This window comes from Podarcis cretensis (genome assembly GCF_951804945.1).
Source record: "Podarcis cretensis genome assembly, chromosome: 2".
NCBI lineage: Eukaryota > Metazoa > Chordata > Lepidosauria > Squamata > Lacertidae > Podarcis > Podarcis cretensis.
The window spans coordinates 17,136,821-17,161,848 of NC_137171.1; the positions used below are offsets into that span (position 1 = coordinate 17,136,821).

The 25,028-nt window shown below is 44.8% G+C and overlaps 1 protein-coding gene across 2 annotated transcripts in view; it reads right to left on the reverse strand.

Annotated features, from left to right (window-relative positions):
* The window catches only part of CA10 (carbonic anhydrase 10), a 356,678-nt gene extending 341,022 nt beyond the window's left edge, over nt 1-15,656 (reverse strand). The window contains exons 1-2 of one of the 2 annotated variants that reach the window (XM_079965645.1): nt 15,118-15,656; nt 13,512-14,011 (exon numbers count right to left, since the gene is read on the reverse strand). In XM_079965645.1, the coding sequence (XP_079821771.1) occupies nt 13,512-13,572 (61 nt within the window). In that variant the 5' untranslated portion in view covers nt 13,573-14,011; nt 15,118-15,656. Of the gene's footprint in view, nt 1-13,511; nt 14,012-14,794; nt 14,813-15,117 lie in introns of those variants that run through there. The other variant, XM_079965646.1, reaches the window with a different exon arrangement.
* Between the last annotated feature and the right edge of the window lie 9,372 nt (nt 15,657-25,028).

Below are 25,028 nucleotides of genomic sequence, written 5' to 3' on the forward strand. Positions count from 1 at the left end.
TCCCCGCAATGGGATCCCCGTTGCTCGGTCCCTGCTTCTGCCAACCTAGCAGTTCAAAGGCACGTCAAAGTGCAAGCAGATAAATAGGTATCGCTCCGGTGGGAAGGTAAATGTTGTTTCCGTGTGCTGCTCTGGTTCGCCAGAAGCGGCTTAGTCATGCTGGCCACATGACCCGGAAGCTGTATGCCGGCTCCCTTGGCCAGTAAAGTGAGATGAGCGAGGCAACCCCCGAGTCATCCATGACTGGACCTAACGGTCAGGGGTCCCTTTACCTTTATGCATATATTATAAATATAGCCACATATCACAGACCATCCAAGTGTCCCTATTTTCCAGGCACGGTCCCAGATTTAAAGAAGCCATTCTGGTTTCTGATTCGATCCTGGGATGTCCCACTTTACCTTTGGACATCCCTATTTTCATCAGAGAAATGTTGGAGGGTGTGCATATCAGAATAAAGTTTCCTTGCCCAAAATGCTATTTTTATGTTCTGTTTGTTGTTGTTGTTTTTTGTTTTCTAAACAAATGAGGCTGGCTTGGCTCTAGAGTGGTTTTCATAGGGCTTCATGGGATGAAGTGTGGGACAAATTAAAGGGGAGGCTATTGAAGACGGTGCAGAGTGCTGTTGGGAAAAGGACTGGCATTCTCCACCCCCATCAAATCTGACTGGCCTTTACCCAATAGCAGCATCAATTACCATTGTCCAAAATGTAAAATTACTGGCTCGAACATCACAGTAGCTGCTAAGGTCATTTCTAATAAAACTATTAGCATGTGATCCCCTGGGCCTAGCAGAGTACAGCTCTGATTACTGAGCAAAAGTACCAAGGCGACTTAGTGTGCAATAGCCAGAGCAGAGAATTTAGCCTCTAATGATCCTGCTGATCCCTATCAACAGAAGGATACACAGCAGATTTATTTTTTCCTCTCTGAGAAGCACTTAAAACTCTCGGGCCCACTATCTCCTTCTGAGCCATGCAAAAGACAGATCAAGGCCCAAGTCAGAGGCTGTCAAGAACTGCTCCCCGCCCAAAGGTATGAAAAGGTAACCATCAGTATGATACGTTTTCAGACCCGCCAAGTGTCCCTGTTTTCCATAGACAGTCCTGGATTTACAGAAGCTGCCCCAGTTTCTGATTTGATCACAAAATGTCCCACTTTTTCTTAGGGTGTCCCTATTTTCATCAGAGAAATGTTGGAGGGTATGGAGTTATGTGACCCCTGAGCCAAGGAGATAAGTAACTTTCCAAGCTTTGGAAGACATCTGAAGGCAGCCCTGTATAAGGAAGTTTTTACAATGTTTAATGTTTTATTATATTTTGATATACTGTATGTTGGAAGCCTCCAATGTGGCTGGGGCAACCCAGTCAGATGGGTGGGGTAATAATAATAATAATAATAATAATAATAATAATAATAATCCCTATTTCCATTGGAGAAATGTTGGAGGGTATGGGTTTTGAAGTTCTGACTTAGAAATAAGTCATACCATCTAGCTTTGGTAGCAACCGGGCACCCAGCATATTCTACAGGACAAGCACAAGCTCATCTGCTGCTAACCTTCCAAACATGGACAAGGAAGAATAAAGATGGACTTTTCCCAGTAGTGATGTATGGAAGTGAGAGCTGGACCTTAAAGAAGGCTGATCGCCGAATAATTGATGCTTTTGATTTATGAGTGCTCACTGGAAGGACAGATCGTGGAGCTGAGGCTACAATACTTTGGCCACCTCATGAGAAGAGAAGACTCCCTGGAAAAGACCCTGATGTTGAGAAAGATTGAGGGCCCAAGGAGAAGGAGACGACAGAGGACGAGATGGTTGGACAGTGTTCTTGAAGCTACCAGCATGAGTTTGACCAAACTGTGGGAGGCAGTGGAAGACAGGAATGCCTGGCGTGCTCTGGTCCATGGGGTCACGAAGAGTTGGACATGACTAAACGACAACAACAAAGGGTCTAGCAGTAAGCACAGAGGAAATACATTAGGACAGCAATAAAAAGCCTTACATGTAAGATTCAGGAGCAAGACACTGATGCAAAAAGCAAGGGTGTTTTGTTTTTCTTTGGCCATACGGTCATGGTATTTCTTTTATGCATCTGTTACATTTGTACTCGGCATCCCATCCACACAGTTCACACATGCAAAAGGTTTCTGCTTGCACTGGTCTCTCAGATGTTCACAGTGCTGGTGGAAATGGATAGGGGCCCAGCAGCCTGCATGAATATCAGAATCCCCACTACTGATATGGGGAATGTCTAAGGAACTGTCAGGCAGCGGAGGAACCAATCCCCTCAGCAGGTTGCCAGGAACGGACGAGACAAGGAAAAGTCCCATCTGCTTTTATTCAATATTCGCAGAGAGAGGCTCGGGAGTGCAGCCTGTCGGAATAATGGTGTTGTCCTGAGTGACTCTCCATCCCCTTTTTCTCCCACTTCCTCATTCATCATCTCTTTTATGGGTGGTCCTGAGGGCCCTTTGCTTCTCAGCCCTTTGCTCTCCTACTTTCAAGGTCCGCCATGTTCAGGGAGATAAGGGGGTGGTGGTCTGGAATGCTTTCTAAAGACATTGTGTCCATCAGCTGTTGCCCTCCTGGTGGTTCCTCTTCTTCCTCCTCCTCTCCCATTATTTCCCAGCTTTCCCCCTCATCAGCCTCTGAGCTGTGACCTCACTCAAACCCTTGTTGTAATTCTGAACTGTCTTCTTCTTCTCTGGAAGGGTCAGGCTGGGGAGGCGGTCTCCACCATTCTTCCTCTGCCCAGTCCCTGACAGGAACACATGAACTTGCCAGTTTCAGGAAAACCACTACCCTTCCAAATAACAACTGCCAAATTCACTGTGGACATGCCCTGTGGGAGGGCAGAAAAGCCTTTAGCAATTAAAAAAAAAAAAATGTTGAAGGATGGAAATCCTGCAAGCCGAAATCCTGTGCAAGAAAAAAACGTCCACTTGCCCAATGGGGCTTGATCCCCTCTCCTCCCTCCACCCCACAAGCACCCCCAAATTCGCTTGTGGGGGGCGAGAGAATCCCCAGAACAGTGCACAGAGGGAGGGGAGGGGAGTGGGGATAATTCCATCTGGCAAGCTGATATGTTTGTGCAGGCAAAACATTTGCAATAGTGTGACATTGAATTCCACCCTAAGAGTTATTTATTATCAGCAGCTTGCAGAAAGCCACATCTGACCATGTGTGGTAAGCATTGCATTCAGACAGCTAGGCAAAGAAGTGTTCAAAATTCTTCTTTGGGTTCATGGTTGACACAGGCAGACAGGCAAGCTCAGACAGACAGACAGACAGAACTAGCTAGTAATTCCTGAAGACCCTAATGGCTCTGAGCTGTACTGTAGAATATTGAGAACCTGCTGCCCTCCCCAAGGTTGCTGGACTCCAACCCCCATAAGTCCCAGCCAACATAAACACTATCCAGGGATGATGGGAGTTATAGTCCAACAATATCCAGAGGACGATGGGTTAGCCATCCCTAATCTGGGGCAAAACTAGGAATAAATCATTTTCATTTTATTTTACTGAAAATACATGTATAATAATAATAATAATAATTTATTATTTATACCCCGCCCATCTGGCTGGGCCTCCCCAGCCACTCTGGGCGGCTTACATAAAAACCAAAAATACAGTAAAATATCACACGTTAAAAACTTCCCTGAACAGGGCTGCCTTAAGATGTCTTCTGAATGTCAGGTAGTTGTTTATCACTTTGACATCTGCTGGAAGGGCGTTCCACAGGGCGGGCGCCACTACCGAGAAGGCCCTCTGCCTGGTTCCCTGTAGCTTTGCTTCTCGCAATGAGGGAACCGCCAGAAGTTCCTCGGCGCTGGACCTCAGCGTCCGGGCAGAATGATGGGGGTGGAGACGCTCCTTCAGGTATACTGGACCGAGGCCGTTTAGGGCTTTAAAGGTCAGCACCAACACTTTGAATTGTGCTCGGAAACATACTGTTCTTCTCATTAGCTGACTAAGAGAACTCTGCCACCAAGTAGTCGTCAAACCCGACTAAGGCTCTTGTAAGATAGTGTTCTTAAAATAAATTTGTCTTTAAGGTATGAAGTGGTAATTTAATTAAGAGTATGATTATAAGACGAAACTCAAAAATAGTTAACAAGAGAAAGATCTTGTCATCTTGCGAGACACCAGCTGAGATAGCCTTTAGCCTCTGGTTTAGCCATTTGATAAAAATAATTCCAATAGAGAATGCACACCATAATTAAACTATCCTTCTGTGACATATCCCCAACAGCTAAAAATATGGAGATTTCGGCAATTAAAGGGCTTGTTCCGCAGATGCTGTCCAGACAATGTGATACATGGATGCCCAGGTGACATGGGCGGTGCAGCTCTGAGAAACTCCCAAGCATACTTATAAGAAGCAGGATTTTGTCCAGTTACAACCCACTTTTAATACTTAGAACCCTAAAGTGCAGCAGTCTTCTTCAGCCCCACTTCCCCCTAGCCTTGCTGTGTTGAGCAGCAAGGTCTGAAGGGGGCTTGTAAGTATATTTGCCTAAATGTACCATTCTTCCCCACAATGCAGAATCTTAACCACACAGGTTCCCAGTCATGGGAAGAACTGCCAGAAAAAAGAAGGTAAAGGCAGTGTTTTTTTCTAAATAAAAAATAAAAAATGCTTAGGGGTACTCCATTTTCCTACTCATATTGAAATACCTCAATGAGGCCAAACGTAGATTCACAATATGTTTATGGGTATGTGTACCTCTGCATCCCCCCTGAAAAAAGCACTGGGTAAAGGACCCCTGGACAGTTAAGTCCAGTCAAAGGCGACTATGGGGTTGTGACGCTCATCTCGCTTTCAGGCAGTGGGAGCCAGTGTTTTCCCACAGACAGTTTTCCGGGTGATGTGGCCAGCATGACTAAACCGCTTCTGGCACAACGGGACACCGTGACGGAAACCAGAGCGCATGGAAACACCGTTTACTTTCCCGCCGCAGCAGTACCTAATTATCTACTTGCACTAGTGTGCTTTCGCTCTGCTAGGTTGGCAGGAGCTGGGACAGAGCAACGGGAGCTCACCCCATCATAGGGATTCATACCACCAACCTTCTGATTAGCAAGCCTAAGAGGTTCAGTGGTTTAGACCACAGCGCCACCCATGTCCCAGTTCCCGTCATGGGAAGAACTGCGAGTATGTTGAGGCAAACACACCCGCAATACCCTTTTTGATTTTACGACTCAATGTGGTGAGGTCAAAGGAGCAACGTGGCAAACAGGGTCCTGCACCTCCTACTTGCTTATAACTTTAACACCCTTAGACAACTGGTGAGACGGAGCCCTTCAGCACAGGCAACAAGCATTTTAAGCACATCCAATTGACCTGCAACCAGGCGCATTATGTTTCCCCCAGAATTGGCTGGGAAAGGGGGCGAGGCAGGGGGCCGGGCCGGGATGAAGCAGGCTTAAACATGCTCGGGCCAGGAATGCAAGCCCCATACAAAATGGTCGTTGCTTGTTATCTGGTTTTGGTAGAATGGCCCTCTCTATCTGCTCTACTGAAAGCAATGGAAGATGCAATAATTAAAGGGACCCCCCCCCCAAGGAATGGGTTTAGAGCAGGCATCCCCAACCTGTGGCCCTCCAGATGTTTTGGCCTACAACTCCCATGATCCCTAGCTAACAGGACCAGTGGTCAGGGGTGATGGGAATTGTAGTCCAAAACATCTGGAGGGTCGAAGGTTGGGGGTGCCTGGTTTAGAGCTAGAGTACTAGGCACATCAAGTTGATGGATTATGCCAAAATTGCCATAATGACCAGAAGAATCAGAAATCAGGAAGACCAAAATTTTAATATGGAATGGCAAAATTTTATAACTTATCTTAAAAACCATTGTAAAATTGTTAGTAGGATTGGAATAACACTTGCAGTTTAATGGTGGATTTTGGACACAATGGAGAGGTAAAAGATTTGGATTCTCATAAAAGATGCAGGAGGAAATGATTAACAATAGGACCCACAAAGGAGAGGAGGGAAGTCTAAGAGATTCCTTGGAATCTTGTTTTTATGTTGTAAGTTGGATATGTGATTGTAAAATTTTAATGTGAAAAACCAAATAATATTTTTTAAGAGTTGGAGTACTATGCACTTTCTGAGATGTTATTGTTATGAAGAACACTTGATTTTCTGCTTTTTATTATTCTTATTGCACAAAGAGGAAGTGAAAATTATTATAATTTTAAAATGAAGTGAATGAATAGAGGTAGTCAAACAAAACCTATTCATTTTGTTGTTGTCTTTTTGCTATCGTCATCGCAATTATCAATCTCATTTTTATCCTGCCCTTCCTCTAACCAGTGATCCCAGGGTAGGTTATGTAACACAGAGAAACAAAACAATATGGCCCATCAATAAAACATAAAAAATGTAAGAATCATAAATATTTCATCCATCCCATCTCTGTAAATCCCAGTGACCTAGATATATTGAACTCCTACACCATTAAAAAGCCTGGAAGAAGAGATTCTGCAATCATAGATGCTTTCTTGATTGCCACTATAAATGCCTTATTCCCCATCCAAGGGGAATCCAAGGATTGCTGGAATGTGTAACGTGAAATGACGGAGTCCTGCCATCATAGATGGTGCTTAGCATAGCATAGAAAGAAGACACAGAGAGGCAGCGAGTATTTTCATAATGGAGGGGCAGCTCCTTCGAACCTCTCTCTTCCCCGGTAACTTTTATTATCCTTTGTCCTCACCAACAGCATGGTCATCTCGCAATGTCTGGTAATGGTTTGACACTCCCCTCACCATATAAGGAAACACTGCCCAGAGGAAACACAACTCCATTTAAGGTCAATACATTCCTATACATTGTAAAGCTCAGAGTGCTGGTCAGCCGAGGTCAGGGGGCACCCTGTGCTATTTACAAGCCTCTGCCTTGGCTTTATGACTCCCACAGTGAAAAATTTGCCAAGTGTGTGAAGAGGAAAGTTCCGTATGTTTGGCTTGTAGTGTGTGCATGGAAGAAATAAACATGGGTTGGCCACACACCGCACATATTGAAAAGCAGAATGTGGTATATACTATACCTGTCAACTGTCCCAATTTGACCAGGACACCCAGGAATTACAGAAGCCATCCCGGAATCTGAATGGATCCTGGAATGCCCCGTTTTTGGTAACACAGGAGTTTTGTGCTGTATTTTCCTAGCTGTTTTCATGGATCGTGCCACCACTGCTCAGGGGACATAATCTGGGGCGGTGTTCTAGCTTCATGTAGGAACAGAAGCCTGAATGTGCATAAAAGGTGTGTCCTGTTGTGTCACACGACACCCACTGGTGTGAAGGAAATTTAGTGCGACATGGAAGTATATCGATCAAAAAGTCACAATTCTATGACACAAGAGGTAATAGAGCAAAAGGAATATTTAAGTCTTCAAACAGGAAAGCCAATACAATAGACCCCATGTATGAATACACCCTAGGCCTCTACCGCAACCACACCATATTTCCAACACCTCTCCTCACTTATGATATGACCAGTGCTTTTTTTCCCTGGGGGTACGCAGGGGTACACATACCCATAAACATTTTGTGAATCTATGGGAGAAAAAACTATATTTTTTTTTAAAAAAATTAGTTTCTTCTCTAGCACGGTGAATCGTCAGTTCCATTGCTACTCCCAATGGCGGCCTCATTTCCTGTCACACTGTTTCCTGAGTCTCAGACAGAAGCGAGCGTTTAATGTGTGAAGCAGTGTGGAATGTGGATGTGTGGTGTTTTACTGATGAAAGTTTGGCCTCATTGAGAGGCAGTATTTCAATATGAGTAATGCATGTTCTTTGTACCTTTTTCTATTTACTGTATTTATTTTTCTCAATTTGAACTATAAAATGGTGGTTTTATTGAGTCAAAATGAGAGTACCCCTAAACATTTTTTAAGGGGAAAAAAGCACTGGATATGAAAACAATTAAAAATCTGCTTTGGTCATCCACAAAGACCTTCCAGTGACTAGTTTTGTTTTGTTTGTTTTTCTTTGGTATGTCTAGTGTTGTTGTATTATGATATACTAGTGTTGCTGTTCTTTCTACATTTTAACAATAAAAAGTATTAATCAAAACAAACAAACAAACAAACAAACAGAACATAAGAGTTCTAATTAGAAAGGAAAGAATCCCTACCTCCACCTTTCTCTATTGTAGTACGAAACCAAGTATAACATGAGTTTGAGTAGGTTGTGCATAATTTTGCTCCAAGAATGATCTTGCCGTTGTGTAAACAAACTCTGCATTTTGGTACTACAATCCACAAAGCCATTTTACTATATGACCACCATTTTGACTCAGTACATAAAAATGTATCATTTTGCTTCTAATCCAGGAATCCAGCAATTTTTAATAACTACCCTGAACAAGTGAGTAGTAGAGATCCAGCATTATTTCCCCTATGGAGTGCAATGATCTGCAAAACAAAGATCCCAAATACCACACATCTGTGGATACAGGTGTAACATGAACATTTATATAAAGCATGATTAGGGACACATCCAGGCTTAATAACAGAGCACTACCCATGTGTCAACAATTTCTGATTTTACTTTAATAGTCAAAAATAAATTTACCACTAGGAGGGTGACCAGGCTTCAGATAGTGCCACAGTGTTTCTCAAACTTGGGCTTGCAGCTGTTGTTGGACTACAACTCCCATCATCCCTGAACACTCATCCTGTTAGCTGGGGATGATGGGAGTTGTTGTAGTCCAACAACAGCTAGAGACACAACACTAAATCACCATTTAGTGCAGCATGAATGAGCCAGGATGGGCTTCAGGCATGCATTCCATTCCCTTCCCTAATATAATTAGGAGGAGGAGACTTGAAGCATCTGCTTCTGGATTTAAACTAACCAAGAAGGATAAACTGAAATTAATAATTATGGAAGCAAGCCATGGTGATAAGTTCATGGTTTCCAGTCCTGTATTCAACTGCACATCACTTTGAATTCCACTTTGGTAGACTTAATTGGTAGAATTAATGAATGTGATTAATGAATGTGGTAAGTCAATCATGAAGCATATAGTCTTCTGACCTGGAAGCTTCAATTTCTGAATCTCAGATATGAGTAACATCACTGTGGTTATTCAGTGGTGATAAAATACTCTGCACATGGCCAGAGCCACTCTCTCCTATATTCACAACAAGCACTCTAGCAAGGCATGGCTTTGCAAATGAGGGCCCCAAAGAATGGCTTGTGGTCAGACAGAAGTTTTTTTAGATGTGCAGAGACACAAACATGACCGCAATGAAGTAACACCTTAATGTTCTGGAGCATTACTGAGATGTATTTCATTCTTGTATGCTTCCATCACATGAATTTATCAACACCTCATCAACAAATTTAGTGCACTGCTAATGATCCTTAAGACCAACTGATTTTCACACTTAATGGTGTTAGGTACATAACAGTGTACCTAATTGTAACAGCAAGCTATGTGGCAAATATTAGGTACTCTAGCCAGGAACTGCTTTTTACTGAGACACCATTGTCCAAAACAAAACATCTCACCAGAATGTCTGCCGCTCTGGTATGTTCGTAGTGCCTATTGCCAATGTTTAAAGCAGAGACTCTGTTGTTTTCCATCGCACCTGGCTGACTCCTTCCTAACGTTATGCAAACATTACCCAAGGCTTGTGCAAAATAAATGACAGCGCAGAGAAATGTGTCAGCCATTATGTGATCGGGAGCATCCCACCTACAGCTGCAAATGTTGCTGCTAATTAATCTGTCGTGGCATTACACGGAAAAAGGGATTTGGGCCAAAGGAGCACAGAACACGTAATCCATATGCCTTTTACTCAGTGTCACGATTATCTGAAGGTCCCTGGGAGCTGCAGCCGGGTGGGAACTCATTTTAGCATCCTTGTTTTGACATCGTTTCCTTGGCACAACACTCAATTAATAATGCTTTACTGTAGCATCATTAGGGGGGCTGGAGACCGTGACAGCATCCGACTTCCTGGGAGGATCGGGTTTTCCACAGCACTCAGATGCCACATTTCAGATTATGGTGGTTTTTTTTAATTGCCTATTCTGATAATCACTCAGGTCTTAGAAAATGACAGCTACGAGATGCAAAAAACCAGCCACCACCCCTCCTGCCTTTTACCAGAAATAGAAAACATCCAGTTTCCACATAGATGAAAAGTACACGTTATTTCATGAACAAAAAATAAACACTGCCAAGCTTCCGATATAATGCAGAGATGAATTTATCCACTTCTCTCTATCAAAACCACTTCTGTCTAATGTAAACCGTGCCAACACTTCAGTAACTAAAACCCTGGCGTTAACTGAATTACCTGTGTGACTCGATGAGGAATGTTAAGCAGCCAGGGATTGGCAAAATGATAATGAACACATTTTGTTCCCCCATATGGAGCACCCTTAACACACCTTCTGAATTTAAGTGGTCTGCCACAACGCTTCAGGTACCACTAATTTCCATTGCAGAGCCCTACCCGCCTCCCTTTGCCAGGAAGGCTGTTAGCAGAAAACTGCTACAATGCAAATTTCAATTATGTAAAGGAAAAAAGAATGTTTACCCAGATTACTTGCAGTGCAATGGTCATGATTAAATGGCTATTACATTGTAGCCAAAGGTTCTCCAAGCCTATTCCTAGGCTCTTAAAACATTTTTTACGACAAACATGGTCAAAAAGCCCAGACTGCTATGTTTAGCTGATTTGCCACAATATCATTCCAACGGGACCTTCCCCTTGCATGGAAACATGCCTACATGCCTATGAAGGTAAAAGCACAAATCCTGTCACTAATGCTGAATCCTATCCACCAACAGAACAAGCAAGCAGCCAAAAACAAGCAGCAGACTCTACCTTTCTAACCTACCAAAGGGGGGGGGGGGAATTGATTTCAATGTTTCAGCTGGCAAATGTACATTTCCCCTCATTTTAGACATTGCTACAGATATTTAAACCTTTAGAAATATATTCATTTCCTTCCAGTTACCTATACTGAACACCTGATATATATAGAGAGAGGGGGAAAGAGAGAAGATTTCGTTCGTTAAGTTGTCAATGGTGAAAAAATTCATAGCAGGATTCATTCTATGCTCTAACACTTCTCCTGTTACCCAGCCGTGTCAATAAAGCTACCAACACACACACAATTTGAGTCAAGTAGAAAAGACGGCTATCAAAGGATGCTCTCATACCCTGGACCATATGACAAAACAGGTAAGAGCATCCCATGCACAAAATATCAGTTTGATATTTGGACTTCTAAAGAAAGCTTTTAGTATGGTGTTGTTTTTACTTTTTCTTTCCTTCTTTGCCACACTGGCATTTGGGGGTATTTCATTTCCACCAGGCCTATCCAGACTTCTTCTTCTTAATTTATTTTTTAATGCAAGCCCCTATTTGAAAAAGAAGCATAGGATGAACCAGTTGTTCACCCCTCCCACCCTAGTCACCACCACCAAATCCCTGGGGTCGAAACCTTCAGGATAAGATTTATGTTGGCTTTGATGCAACTTAATAAAGCCCTCCAGATGGAAGACTTGGGCACAGGTGGTGTGAGCCACAAGCGGGAGACAGCAGCATTGGCAGACCTACGAGAATGCTCTTGAATAGACAGGGCTCCCAGTGGGTATGCAACTCCTTGCCCTCTCACGTGTGGGAAAGAAGGAGAAAAATCAAGCTTGCTCACTGCAGCATTCGTTTTTGCACCAACTATTACATCAGGTAGCTTTTGAAAAATAGTGAGAGTGTGGATGGTTGCAGAGCTTTTCCTCCCTATAGCAGTTCTTGGCCCAGCCAGTAGGGGGTGGTATTGCAGTGTGCCCCCCCCCCACCTCCCCTTGCAACAGCACCTTGGCTTAGAGCAACAACAGCAGAAGATGGTGGAGAGGGTTTCCGACCTGATGTCGCACAAAATGGAAAGGGCTGGGGGTCTTCGACAGAAAAGCAACTGAGAAGGGAAAACCCTGCACCTCTCCAAACGAGGCTGGGGGGGGGGGGGAGGGGACAGCACTGGTGCATGAGGTGAGAAATTGCCAAGGAGCACAGAGCAGCTGCTGTTGCGAGGCGATTTCCTGAGGGGGCTTTGGACGCTTCTGCAAAATAAAGAGGAGGGCTAAGCAAGAGCAAGCGAGGGCTGGGAATTTATCTTCCTACCTCCTCCACCATGCAAAAGTTATTAGAACTGAGAATTCCGAGAGGCTCTGAACACAAGCGTTCCAAACCGAGAACATGGCAACTCTGCAAGGTTGGCCAGCGAGGCAATGGATCAGTGTGTGAGATCAGCCTCAGATGACACCACTCTGGAGGAGGGCTGCCAGGGCAAGGCAAGAGCCAAGCGTAGCTGATCAGATTATAAAGGGGGGGGGCGTGTGGAGGAGTGGAGGAAAACCAAATAAGATGGAAGTTGAAAGGCTCGCAGTTTCCAGAGCGCAGCGGGTGGCTAACTTCAAAAAAATGGGGGCTGCCAAATCCTAGCCCTGCCAAACAGCAAGGAGAAGCAGATATCTGGTTCAAGCCAACAAGCATGAGACAGCGGGGAGGGCTATGTTTTCACTGGCTTGGCAGAAGAGGGCCTCCCCCAGGTGCTTTCATGCCTGCTCCAGTGGCTGCTTCACCTCTGCTTACAAGCCAGAGGGCAAAGACATCTGCCTTCAGAGAAGGGAATCAGCAGCCAAGATGCCCCGCAGGGGAGCGGGGGGTGTTTGAAGTGCCCCAAACACCAGATCCGAGGGTCCCATCCTCCTCCCTATTGCTCTCTCTGGCTGGGGCGTTAATTATTCCAGTGCGAGTGACGTGACAAATTAAACGAGGCGGCCAAGGCTTCTGAAGTAGAAAGAGCATGTCTTCTACCAATAATAAATTGCTGTAATCCTAAACGCCAGGCGCCAGGCCGTGGCTGGTCATTAATTGGGCAGGATCTTTTTGACAACCGGAATTACCTGGAAAAACAGAACAAAACAAAACAAAAAACAGAGGAGGGGAGAATGACGGAAGGCCATGGAGCACAGCGTTAGATGCCCAGCCAAAAGGAGGTGAGGTGTCAAGAACAGATACCCCCACCCCTGGAGGAATAATTTGGGCTGTGGAGGGGGGAGAGAGGTGTACAGCATCTCCAATCAGAAACCAATGCTATGGAAACCCTGAAATGTCCCAGAAAACAGAGCTGCCCTCCCACAGCAAGAAGTTGAGCAACTTTCAAAAGCCACAACGCATTCAAGATTAATGAAGCAGAGCAGTGCATTTATTTCAGCCAACACACAAGCCTAGTAGATAAGAGGGATTGGGGGTGGGAGCTCAAACACCACTGCGTTTCTTTATTACAACCCATGCACAGAGACCCAAATAAAACAACAGGGACAGACGCTCTTGGGAGGGGGGGGTGTGTGCGCGATTCCGCACACTTTTAAAATCAAGGCAACGCTGTTAATTTCAAAATGTATACTGCTTTGCACGTAATTGGGAGGGGAGGGGAAAGGGAACCCGCTCGTTCTGTTTTGCTGCGTACCTGAAATGCAGATGATGAAATTGGCTTGCAGAAGAAAGAGCACCTCCCAAACAATTTCCATCCTCCGATTCTCATGCCAAGTGCATCCCTCGGCGAAGAAAAATAAGGATCAATATCGCAGTTTGGACGGACCCAGAAAACCCCCTTTCGGACTCGCAGCCTGTATTCCCCAGATGTGCTGACACATGTCCGAGCTCTCCCTCCACACAGCTCAAGCGAGATCCCTTCTCTTCCTTCGCCCTCCAGCAAAGACCAAGGAGCCAACCGCCGGCACCAGCTTCTTCTTCTTCTCCTTCCTCCAGGAGAGCGAGAAAAATCCACCAGATCTCCCAACAAGACATAGACGGGGGAAAAAGCCCGACCGCTGCTCCCCGCTCCGGAAAGTCTCTCTCAATTCCAGGGGACCCGAACTGCCAAGTTGTCCCCGAACTCTGCACGTCTCACTGGGGCATCACCACGGCAATCACACCATCCCGGCGCCTTCCTCTCCAGCTCTCTCACTACAAAATGATCACATGGAGATTAATATACACATTGCAACGGATTTTAAGCTTTTCGCATGGTTATTTCACCTACATCTAAACCAAGGAGAGAGGGCGAGGGAGAGAGGGAGGGAGGGAGGGAGGACAAAATACCAAGCGCAGGTTTCCTTGCCAAAAGGAAAAAAAAAAAAAACCAAAAAACCCCCACAGCTCAAGCTCCCGTTAATTCTCCAGCAAAGCAACGGAGATTTTCCGCAATGCAACTGCAGGGGTCGTTCTTCCCTCGCCTACAGATATTTCTCCCTCCCTTCTCTCCATTTCTCCCCCTTCCTTTCTTGCAAAGCTATTGGGGAGAATTCATAGTGGAAGCAAGCAAGCAAATAAATAAATAAATAAATAACTGCGGAGCCAAGCCTCTCTTCTCTCCCCCCCCCCCGCAAACACACACACACACATACACACTCATTCCTAGTCTTTACTTGGCACTTTTAACCACTTGATTAGTTTATTGGGGTTAATGAAATCAGCAAAGTGTCCAAAAATTAAGGCGGGGGAGAGGGGGCGCGCGCGCGGAGGAATGGCTGTTTTTCTTATATTTAATTTAAACATCAACTGTACACACAAGAGAGGCTTTCCGCTTCTTTAACTGGCTTAAGTGCACACTGGTTTCCCTCCTCCCGGACCCAAGCCCCCTGTTTACAAGAGCGAACCTCGATAACCCAGAAAATATGCAACGCCCTTTTCTATCTCTCTCCCCTTCCGAAATCTGCATGCAGATAAATAAATAAATAAAACGATTACCCATTGCGCGAAAACCGAAGAGAAACTGCTAAGAGAGTTCGCAAAAGTAGCAGTTGCCTGAGCGGACCCCCGCGGTAACACAGTGCAATCCCAATGCGTGTCTTTCTCGGGAGTAAGCCCCATCGAGTTCAGTGTGGGACTCAACACTCCAAGGTAAGGGAGTACAAGCTTGCAGCCCTTTAAGGCTTAAACGCACTTACCCCGAACTCAACGGGGCTTGCTCCTGAGTAGACCTGTGTCGCGTTACGCCGCCATTCATTTAATATCTTCGCGGCGCGCGGTTGCATACTTACCCCTCCCCAAAGCTCCCGTTTCCCCTTCACCTCATATGGGACGCGGGCATCATTCCTCTTTCAGTTTTCCTGCAGTGCCCTCACCACACATACGAAAAATAGCGAGGACCCAGTGGCTGCTAGACAGCCCCTTCGCTTTGGGTACAAAAATAAAATGAAACCACACTTTCACGGCGATTTTCTCATGGGGATTCTCGCTGCCTTTCCCCTCCGAGTCCAGGGAACCGCGCGCTCCGGGCTCCAAAGCGCCCGAGCCAGCCTCCGACACTCCGCCAGCTCAATACGCAGCCAAGGCAGGGACCGAGGCGCAAGGCAGAGGCGCGCGGGGACGCGAGCGCTCCGCTACGGGAGGCGGCGCGTGTGGCTCAAAAACCAAGCGGCAGCAGCAGCGGCGGCGGCTGCAGCGGCCATCCCAGGTAGCCTAGGCTCTTGACTGCAGCCCAAGCTGCAATCCCGGCTCTTTCTGGGGACCTGGGATTGAGGGCGAGCCGGGGAAAGCGCAGCGGAGGAGCAAGCAATCCCTAGCTGCAAAGGAAGGAGGCGGCTCGTTCCGTGCGCAAAGCATCCAGGCGTTGTTCTCGGGGCACGCTTTCTTTCTCAGTTCTTTGGGCCATTGCAGGTTTGTTTTATTGTTTTGTTTTTACACACTACATTAAAGCGGAGGCAGGTTAATGGCGGAGGGGTGTCAGAGCCCCAGGAAGAAGCTGGAGGGGACCAGAAAAGCAGGGTAACTTTCAAAGCGCACAGACGGCCCCAGGCGGTTTAAGGGCGCATCCAGGCAATGCTCTCCCTCTCTTGGGTAGGTAACCGGAAGTAGCGGAAGTGCTGCTGGCTACCTCGAAAAGTAGGGTTGGGTGTGTGGAAGACCACCAGCTCTCAAAGGCTGCCTGCGTTTAATTCAAATGCTTAAGGGGGGGGGGGAGGAACGGAACGCCCAGTTCCAGGTAACAGTTATGCGCACGGATGCTTGGCACGTAGCCGCTCAGGAGCGAGCTTCACTAGGTTGCAGAAAGCTGTTCTAGAGCATGCATGACTTGTCTGTGGTGTGGGTAGTATTATTTAGTTCCTGGAACTCCCTGGACAAGAAGAGAAGAGTCTACAGACTTGGCATTGATTTTCCTATGTACTGAGTATTTGTTTTATTGGGTCGGTGAACACTCTTTGCTTGGTTGAAGCATTGTGTAGATGGCCTCCATTGGAGGCAAAATATTCTCATTCTCTAGGCCAGTGGTTTTTCAACCAGTGTGCCATGGCACCCTGAGGTGCCTTGAATGATGGTCAAGGGTGCCATGGGCAACACCAGCCTCTGTCCCTCTTTCCTCGTCTCCCTCCTCCAATGCCCTCTGGTATCTCTCCTCCCAAAGGCTTGCACAGCTTTTTGTTGCAGCAGCCCTGGCTACAAGCTCCGCAAGCGAATGGTGCCTCTGGGGCTGGCCAGGGGGTGCTTCCCAGGGCCCTGTGGGGCAGTGTGAGGAGACACCTCTCTTTAAGGCAGCTCAGAGACCAGGGACAGCAGCAGCAGCCACCCGGAGGACTCCCAAGGAGAGTGGAGAAGAGAGGAAGCTGAAGGAACACTCCACAAGGGAGGGTGTTTGAAAAGGGGTGAGGGGCTGCCAGCTGTGTGGGCGAGGGGCCATGGGGTGCCACAGAAAGAATGTAGTTGGTCAAGGGAGCCGTGGACCCCAAAAGGGTGAAAACCTCTGCTCTAGGCTGTTCATGCTTTGTCCATCTGCTACTAGCAATATGCTTCTTGGAGACCTGATTTCACATATTGTGGTAACGGCTTCCTCACTCCAAATGTCAGCTGGGGAGAAGGCACTAATGGTTCTGATAGGGGAGAAGAGAAGTCCCTTCCCCTACTTCTTCCCCACCTGGCGTGACCTCCAGTTACTTTAAGGAACGGAAACACTTTCTTCCCCTGGCTCCACACTGGATCTCAGCGGCCCAGAGAACAAAAGAACCTGTGACTCGTGCACGTAATTCCCTACAATTTAGTCCTTTCAACGAGACATATTACGATGGGCCTAGGGAAAGATGGTTTCACTTCTTAGAAAAGTACACAAAATTGTCCGCAGAAAGCATTCGTCATCATTCCACTTAATCAAAACGTAAGGATTAAATTCCACTCTGGCTTAGACCAGCAGAATCCCACTGACTTCAACAAGTATCCAAGATTGCCCTTGAGCTAATCGGAGTCAAATTCAGTGTTGGTATAAGCAATTCTGCTCCACCGGCCTAAGGTTAATTTTACCTTTCCATTGGCATAGCCTTTCACATAATGCGAGCAGTGGAAGGCATCTGATACAATTAACGTTAATCAAATTTAAACTCAAAATGAAGTCACTTTTCTTCACACATTTCCAAATTGATCATTAAAACTTGCCGTCTCAAGATCCAGTAATGAGCAACTGCGTAGCTCACTTTGGTTCCCTTTTTAAACAGAGAGATTCCCAATCATTCAAAGTTGAGATGCTTGGGGCATGCATAATCTTCCTCAGTTTGTCCCAAGATAAAACAACTTGGAAGTGATTTACTATGTGGGAGGTAGAATTCTTTATTATTTTGCTCTTACAGCTGCATCAAATGTTTGCTGTCCAAAATTGCTTTTAAATCATGGTCCTGCCAAAAAAAAAAAAAAGCTTACAAGGTGATGTGTAACACAATATAACAACAAAAGAGAATAAAAGGGAAATAGAAAACAAATTGGAAAAGAGACAGACTGACAGTGGAAAAAATCTAGAAGTATACATTTGCTAACTAATCCATCCTGATTTGTAGGGGTGATGGATATTCCAGCTCACCAGGATTGTAGACGAGTCTAAACAGATAAAAACATTGGCAGGATTATTGTAATAACCTGCAGTGTCATTTGTTGTTGTTGTTGTTTAGTCATTTAGTCGTGTCTGACTCTTCGTAACCCCATGGACCAGAGCACGCCAGGCACTTCTGTCCTTCACTGCCCCCCGCAGTCCGGTCAAACTCATGCTGGTAGCCTCTAGAACACTGTATTCTTGCCATCTCATTTTTGACCACATCCAAGGTTCATGGTTCTTATATTCCAGGTTCCTATGCAATATTTTTCTTTACAGCATTGGACTTACCTTTCGCTTCCAGGCATATCCACAACTGAGCGACTTTTCAGCTTTGGCCCAGCCGCTTCATCAGCTCTGAATCAACTTGTACTTGTCCTCCGCTCTTCCTCCGTAGCATGTTGGACGCCTTCCGACCTGCGGGTCTCATCTTCCAGCGTCATAACTTTTATATGCTTGTTGTCTTTGTCCATGGAGTTTCATAAGAGTATATATTTAAAGAAGAGGAATAAATGAACAAATTAAGTTAATTTGGATATGCAGAAGATATTAAAAATAAATTTTAGGAATTGCAGCAAGCGGGGGAAGGAAGTCAAGTTTTGAAATGTCAAAATGATTGTAAAATCAGTGAAATGTATAAATTTGAAAAGTAGAAATAATTTCAAAAAAATAAAAAGATTGTAGATGAGCCTTGCCCATCCCTACTAACCAGGTATTCTTTCTAAACTGGAAATGCTGGCTGTTAGACTTAAGGCCTGTTACATATTAAGTATCCATGGTTCCAGTTTCTCCGAAGCATAGGAAATTCTCAGAGAAGATGCAGTTCCTCCCCATGTCCAGTACAGTGGTACCTCTGGTTAAGTGCTTAATTCATTCTGGAGGTCTGTTCTTAACCTGAAACTGTTCTTAACCTGAAGCACCACTTTAGCTAATGGGGCCTCCCGCTGCCGCCATGCCGCCTGAGCACGATTTCTGTTCTCATCCTGAAGCAAAGTTCTTAACCTGAAGCACTATTTCTGGGTTAGCAGAGTCTTTAACCTGAATCGTATGTAACCTGAAGCATATTTAACCTGAGGTACCACTGTATTGCTATTTCTTTGCCAGCCTCTTCACATTGCATGGTGTTCAACTAAATAAATGTACAAGTGGAATGACTTCTGCTTTTGCAGCTAAATTCCACCTTCCACTCCCCCCTAAACACACCTCACCAGTCCCAAATCTACTCTGGAAGTTTGTGGTGGAGGGAACCCAGAACAGATTTAAGGGGCATGCAATGGGAGCAGAGGGATTGAAAGTCCTGATGTGCTAACAGAAGTCATTCTGCTCCTGCAAAGTGATGTTTAGTGCTATGTTGAGTGCAACTCATTGTCTGAAAGAGCTGATGTGATGATGTTCAAGGCCGGGCACAGGTAGAAAAGAAGGCAGATGTAACTTCTGTTGGATCTCTGGGTGAGAGTAAGGGACCTCAGGTACAGAAGCTAAATACAGTTTTGCAAGCCTTTCTGCCTAGCCCTCAAGATTATCCCCATATCACACCCCTTTTTCACAGGCTACAGCCTTCACAGATCTGCTTCTCCCTTGAGTGTTTTTGCCTGGAAAGAGTGTGCCTTTGAACTCTGGTAATGCCTCTTCTTTGCCTGGGTGGAGGGTCAAGAGTGGTCTGTGAGTGTGCCCTATACAGCGGTACCTCAGGTTAAGTACTTAATTCGTTCCAGAGGTCTGTTCATAACCTGAAACTGTTCTTAACCTGAAGCACCACTTTAGCTAATGGGACCTCCTGCTGCCACCGCACCACCGGAGCACGGTTTCTGTTCTTAACCTGAAGCACTATTTCTGGGTTAGCGGAGTCTGTAATCTGAAGCGTATGTAACCCGAGGTACCACTGTACAAAGATAAAAGTTGTATGATAACTCCCTCTTCCATTTTTGCCTTGCCCTCACCTCTTTGTGACTCCCCTGCCCCAGAAGTTTCCACCAAAAGGGAAAACATCCCTTGGGCTGAAAAAAGTCCCACCATCACAAGCAGTAGTTCATCAGCAAGTTTTTCCAACTCCCAATTGTTTACCAGTAGCAATTTTTGGTCTCGACCGGTGTTTCTCAAACCTGGGTCTCCAGCTGTTTTTAGACTACCATTCCCATCATCCATGACCATTGATCCTGCTAGCTAGGGATGATGGGAGTTGTAGTCCAAAAGCAGCTGGAGACCCAAGTTTGGGAACCCCTGGTAAACAGTTGGAATCTCTGATCTATAGTCAAGACGTGGATTGGTATTTGTTTATGCAGCTCATCCCAGTGTATGGCTCCTAGAGAGCAGGAGATCCTTGGCACCATTTTGAATCTGACCTTAGTTGGTGGACCTCAGGATTCTAGTGGAAACAAGAGAAATCCTGTGAGTCTTCCCTCACCTGTACAAGGCTGACAATTTGGGCATTCATTTATCTTAGCAAAGTTATCTGTGACTATTTTATAATTGCAACAAGTGGGATCCTTCAACTATGGCAGCCTTCTCTAACATGGAGCCCTCCAGATTTTTTGGAATACAACTCCCATTAGCCATGCTGCTGGGAGTTTTCTGGAGCATACCAAATAGGGGAAAGTGATCCGATAGCTAACACCTGGGTCCAATGGTATGCCTGTTGTTAGATTCCAAGCAAGGTACTTGACCAGTAGAATGGAGCTCATATCAGATGTGGTATCGTATGTGCTAAGTACTGCTGTCTGAAGATAAGAAGCACTCTGTAAGTACTAGTAATTACAACCACTGCTGCTTCATCTCTGGCACTGTAATTTTATATACAATTACAGGCATAAATTGTTAAGTTTTCTGAGAATAAAGTCAATGTTTGTATAAATAGTTCTATCCTTCCACAAAGGGAATTGATAAAAATTTAACATAATCACCGTAGAGAGCTTCTAAGGATCCGTCAATACAATGGATGTTAAGGTAATTATTTTTCTTTATTGATTGCGACATCAAAATCTTGCTAGTATTTGCATTTTTTTCTTCCTGGTAAATATATTAGAAACGTATACTGATACCTTTTTGGTTAGTGTTTTTTCTTTTTTTCTTTTTTAAAATCAACAACAACGCCCAGAAATATGAGAACAAATATGATGATTAATTTTCTTAGAAGTTGGTTGTCTGTCAGTGTTTCTTTGTGCAAGCTAATATCACAAAGCCTTATTGTCACTCTAGTTTGTTCCTGTATGTCTAAAGACTAAAAAACAGTGTGAATATATCAAGTGTGTGTTGCTTATGAAGTAGGATTAAGTAATAATATTTGAATATTTTACCATTTCATTTCTCACCTAGAGGGAGTCTAAGGCTCTGTCCTAATTCCTTAACAGAATTTGAAAGAAATTAGGACAGAGCCTTAGATTCTCTCTAGGTGACAAATTAAATAGTAAAATATTCAAATATTATTACTTAATCCTACTTCATAAGCAACACTGGCACTTGGGTTCAACTGAGGTCAGAATTCAAGTCATCACTCATCCATAAAACTCACTGAGGTGAACTTGGGGCTGCCACTTACAAGCCTATCCTACATCATGGGGCCACTGTGAGGATAAAATGGGGTAACACTCCTCATGCTACAGTGAGATATTTGGAAGAGCAGTTCTGCTAATTCCTTTACTTTTATCCTCTCCCTTCAGTTGCTTCTTTCAATGGCTTCTTGGTCCATCTAGCACAGTATTATCTATGCTGACTGACAGGGGCTCTCCTGGGTTTCAGGTAGGAGACATTCCCAGCCCAATCTCAATATACCAAGGATTGAGCCTGGGGCATTTTTCATGCAGAGTATGTTCCCTCCTAATGAGCGACACCCCTGTGCTGTATTCAATGACAAGGTAACAGGAAAAGGTTAAACAAAACTACAAAAAACAGAAGTACTGTTCTTGGGAGACAGGGGGTGGGCTGGTGTGGAGGACTCCCTGGTTCTGAATGGGGCAATTGTGCCCCTGAAGGAGCAGGTGCGCAGCCTGGGAGTCATTTTGGACTCACAGCTGTCCATGGAGTCACAGGTTAATTCTGTGCCCAGGGCAGCTGTCCATCAGCTCCATCTGGTACGCAGGATGAGACCCTACCTGCCCGCGGACTGTCTCACCAGAGTGGTGCATGCTCTAGTTATCTCCTGCTTGGACTACTGTAATGCACTCTAAGTGGGGCTACCTTTGAAGGTGACCCAGAAACTACAACTAATCCAGAATGCAGCAGCCAGACTGGTTACGATATGGATGCAATGCAGCTGCAAACTGCTAGCTTGAAAACATCACATGATGGGAATGTTGGAGCTGACTGTGGGAAACAGCCTTCCAGCCTTCCAGCCAGCTCACAGGGCAGTTCACCGGAAATTGCACAGAGTGTAATTTGAGACCTTCCTCATGTGATTGTACAGGAAGTCTTTGTCACTTGTTTGCCGGAGTCTGAAGTGAGCAGACACGTTTTATGTTATGCTGAAGAGTCAGAAATAAAGCCATGTAAAACCGTTTCTGACTATCTCTTTCCCCTGCCGGGGGAGCAGGAAAGAGTGGGTGTGTTCTTCCCACGCTGGGAAGAATCGCCTATTGAGACCTAGCCTGAGTTGCTGGGGAATGCAGCCAGCAAGGTCATCGGAACCCAAGCTGGGTGCCTGGGAGGGTTACCAGCTTCTCCCGATAGAGGCTTGAATTCCAACAATAACACCGGTCTTGAAAGACCTACATTGGCTCCCAGCACATTTTGGAGTGCACTTCAAAGCGTTGGTGTTGACCTTTAAAGCCTAAACGGCCTCGGCCCAGTATACCTGAAGGAGCGTCTCCACCCCCCATCGTTCAGCCCAGACACTGAGGTCCAGCACTGAGGACCTTCTGGCGGTTCCCTCACTGTGGGAAGTGAGGTTACAGGGACCCAGGCAGAGGCCTTCTCAGTAGTGGCGCCCGCCCTGTGGAACACCCTCCCATCAGATGTCAAGGAAATAAACAACTATCTGAGTTTTAGAAGATATCTGAAGGCAGCCCTGTATTGGGACGTTTTTATTGTTTGACGTTTTATTATGTTTTTTATATATGCTGGGAGCCACCCAAAGTGGCTGGGGAAACTCAGATGGGAGGGGTACTAATAATGATAACTATAATAAATTTATTTGAGAGAAACATGTATGCTAACAAATCTCAGCGCTCTTAACAAACTGCACAAATGTTTGGTGTGGATGTGACGTCTCTGTTTTTTACTGGGGTAGTGTTGCAGCACCCCCAAGTAGGAGTGGTCATGTCATCATATTCCAGTGCCACTCGTGCTCCTCTGACCCTGGTAAGCAGGAAATTTGGGTCCCTATAGATGGTGTATAGATGTGAGAAATAAACACAATGGCAGCAGCAGCAGCAGCAACAACCAAACAATTTACAGACTGTAGAAAACTTGCAAAAGGTTTGTGTATCTTATGGCAAACGCCTAGAATTTGACAAATGTGGACATTCCAGTGTCAAAGTTGACAGCAACAAATATCAGCATTCACTGGTATAAGCCTTTCATGTCAGACGTATGCATTGAATGTCAACAATTTCATTTCAATTCCTGCCATTGTTCACTGGACGGAACTCTTAGAGTTTCTGGATATTCACATTTGTTTGCATACACAAATTATGTATATAAAAAACTTGCAAGTGATGCATTGGGCATTTAATCTTTTCTACTCAGAATAAACTTCTCCAGATGCCAATCCTGATGTTGTCAGAGCAGCAAAATCCACAACAGGATTGGTGGGTGGGCATGCTAACCCATTGGGACGACTCCATTGCTTCCATGTAGTTTTGAATTCCTTGCCCTGATCTTGGACTCCGTGAACTTGAAGCACTGCTTCCAGCCTGAGTAGCCTCACCTTTCCTGTCACCTACCCTGAGTATAAAGGCTGCTATGACTCTACCTGTTGCTAAGCCTGTACCTCTACTAGAGTAGAGTTCAGTAAATATATCTACCTTACTTATGAGTAAGAGCCTGAGTTGTTGTGGTCTGAGTGGGAGTCAGGACAGCTTCCTAAATTTACCATGGTTTTCCAATGTATTTCATATTCACATGTCTTTTGTACTTGTATTTATACTTGTCCCCTGACATCTTTGGCTACTATAATTATAACTGTTGTTTCCCCCCTGATTGTTACTGTTTTTATTGTTGTGTTTTGTTGTATGTTGTGTTTTTATTGTCCTGCAAACCTCACGGTATTTCTCTGAAACAAAAGGCAGTGCACAAGGAATTTAAATAAATAAGTCTACAGTAAGAGCTATAGCATAAGACTTGCAGACTTTGTATATTTAATTTTGAGTTCATTGCAATATTGGTGTGCCCCGTTATCGATAGACCCTTAAATCAAATTTATGTTTTAAAAGAAGTAGCAAGTTGGGTCACACAGAGGAAGGCACAGTGAATTAATAAACAGACTAACCTCTTCCAAATGTCCGTGGTAAGGAAACCACAACTGTGAAATTTTTGGAGCAGCAATGACCATTTCTTCAATACTGGAATAGGGCAATGCCATAGGAAAATAAATAAATAAACAAGGACATTTGTGATCCTGTTTGTTTCTTATTTCATGTATTATTCAAATACATTATTTTATACTCATTACATAAAAACAAAAACAAAAACTGGCCTGCTTGTTCTTGATGACTGGTGGACATATTGCTTCTTCAGAGGAAACAGGCTAAGTCTCGTGCTTTTTTTCTTACATTCGTTTTCACTAAAGTGAGGACATAAAATAGATGGGAGAAATTTCTCAAACGGATGCAAGGCTACGTCCCTTGGTGTTTGCAAACTGTTCTGAAAGTACAAAGAGCTGTTTTGTTGCTGAAAATTGCTGCTATTTAAAATTTTCCCCATGTATCAAAGTGTCAGTAGCACCTGCGGAAACATAGATGTGCTGTGTTCGATCCCCCACCTGTGCTGAAAAAAAGAAAATGAGAGAGTTAGTGTGACTTGAAAAGTAAGGAGAAAGCCCTCAGACTGAAAGCAAGGCTCTATTATTACTTTTTGAAATCTTTTCTATACGTTATTTAGTGGGTATAGTTTTGAAATGCCTAGAAGGGAACATAAAACCTTACTCTTCTCTCATCATTGTACCACTTAGAAAGTGGAAGGTACGAATGGCCGTAACCC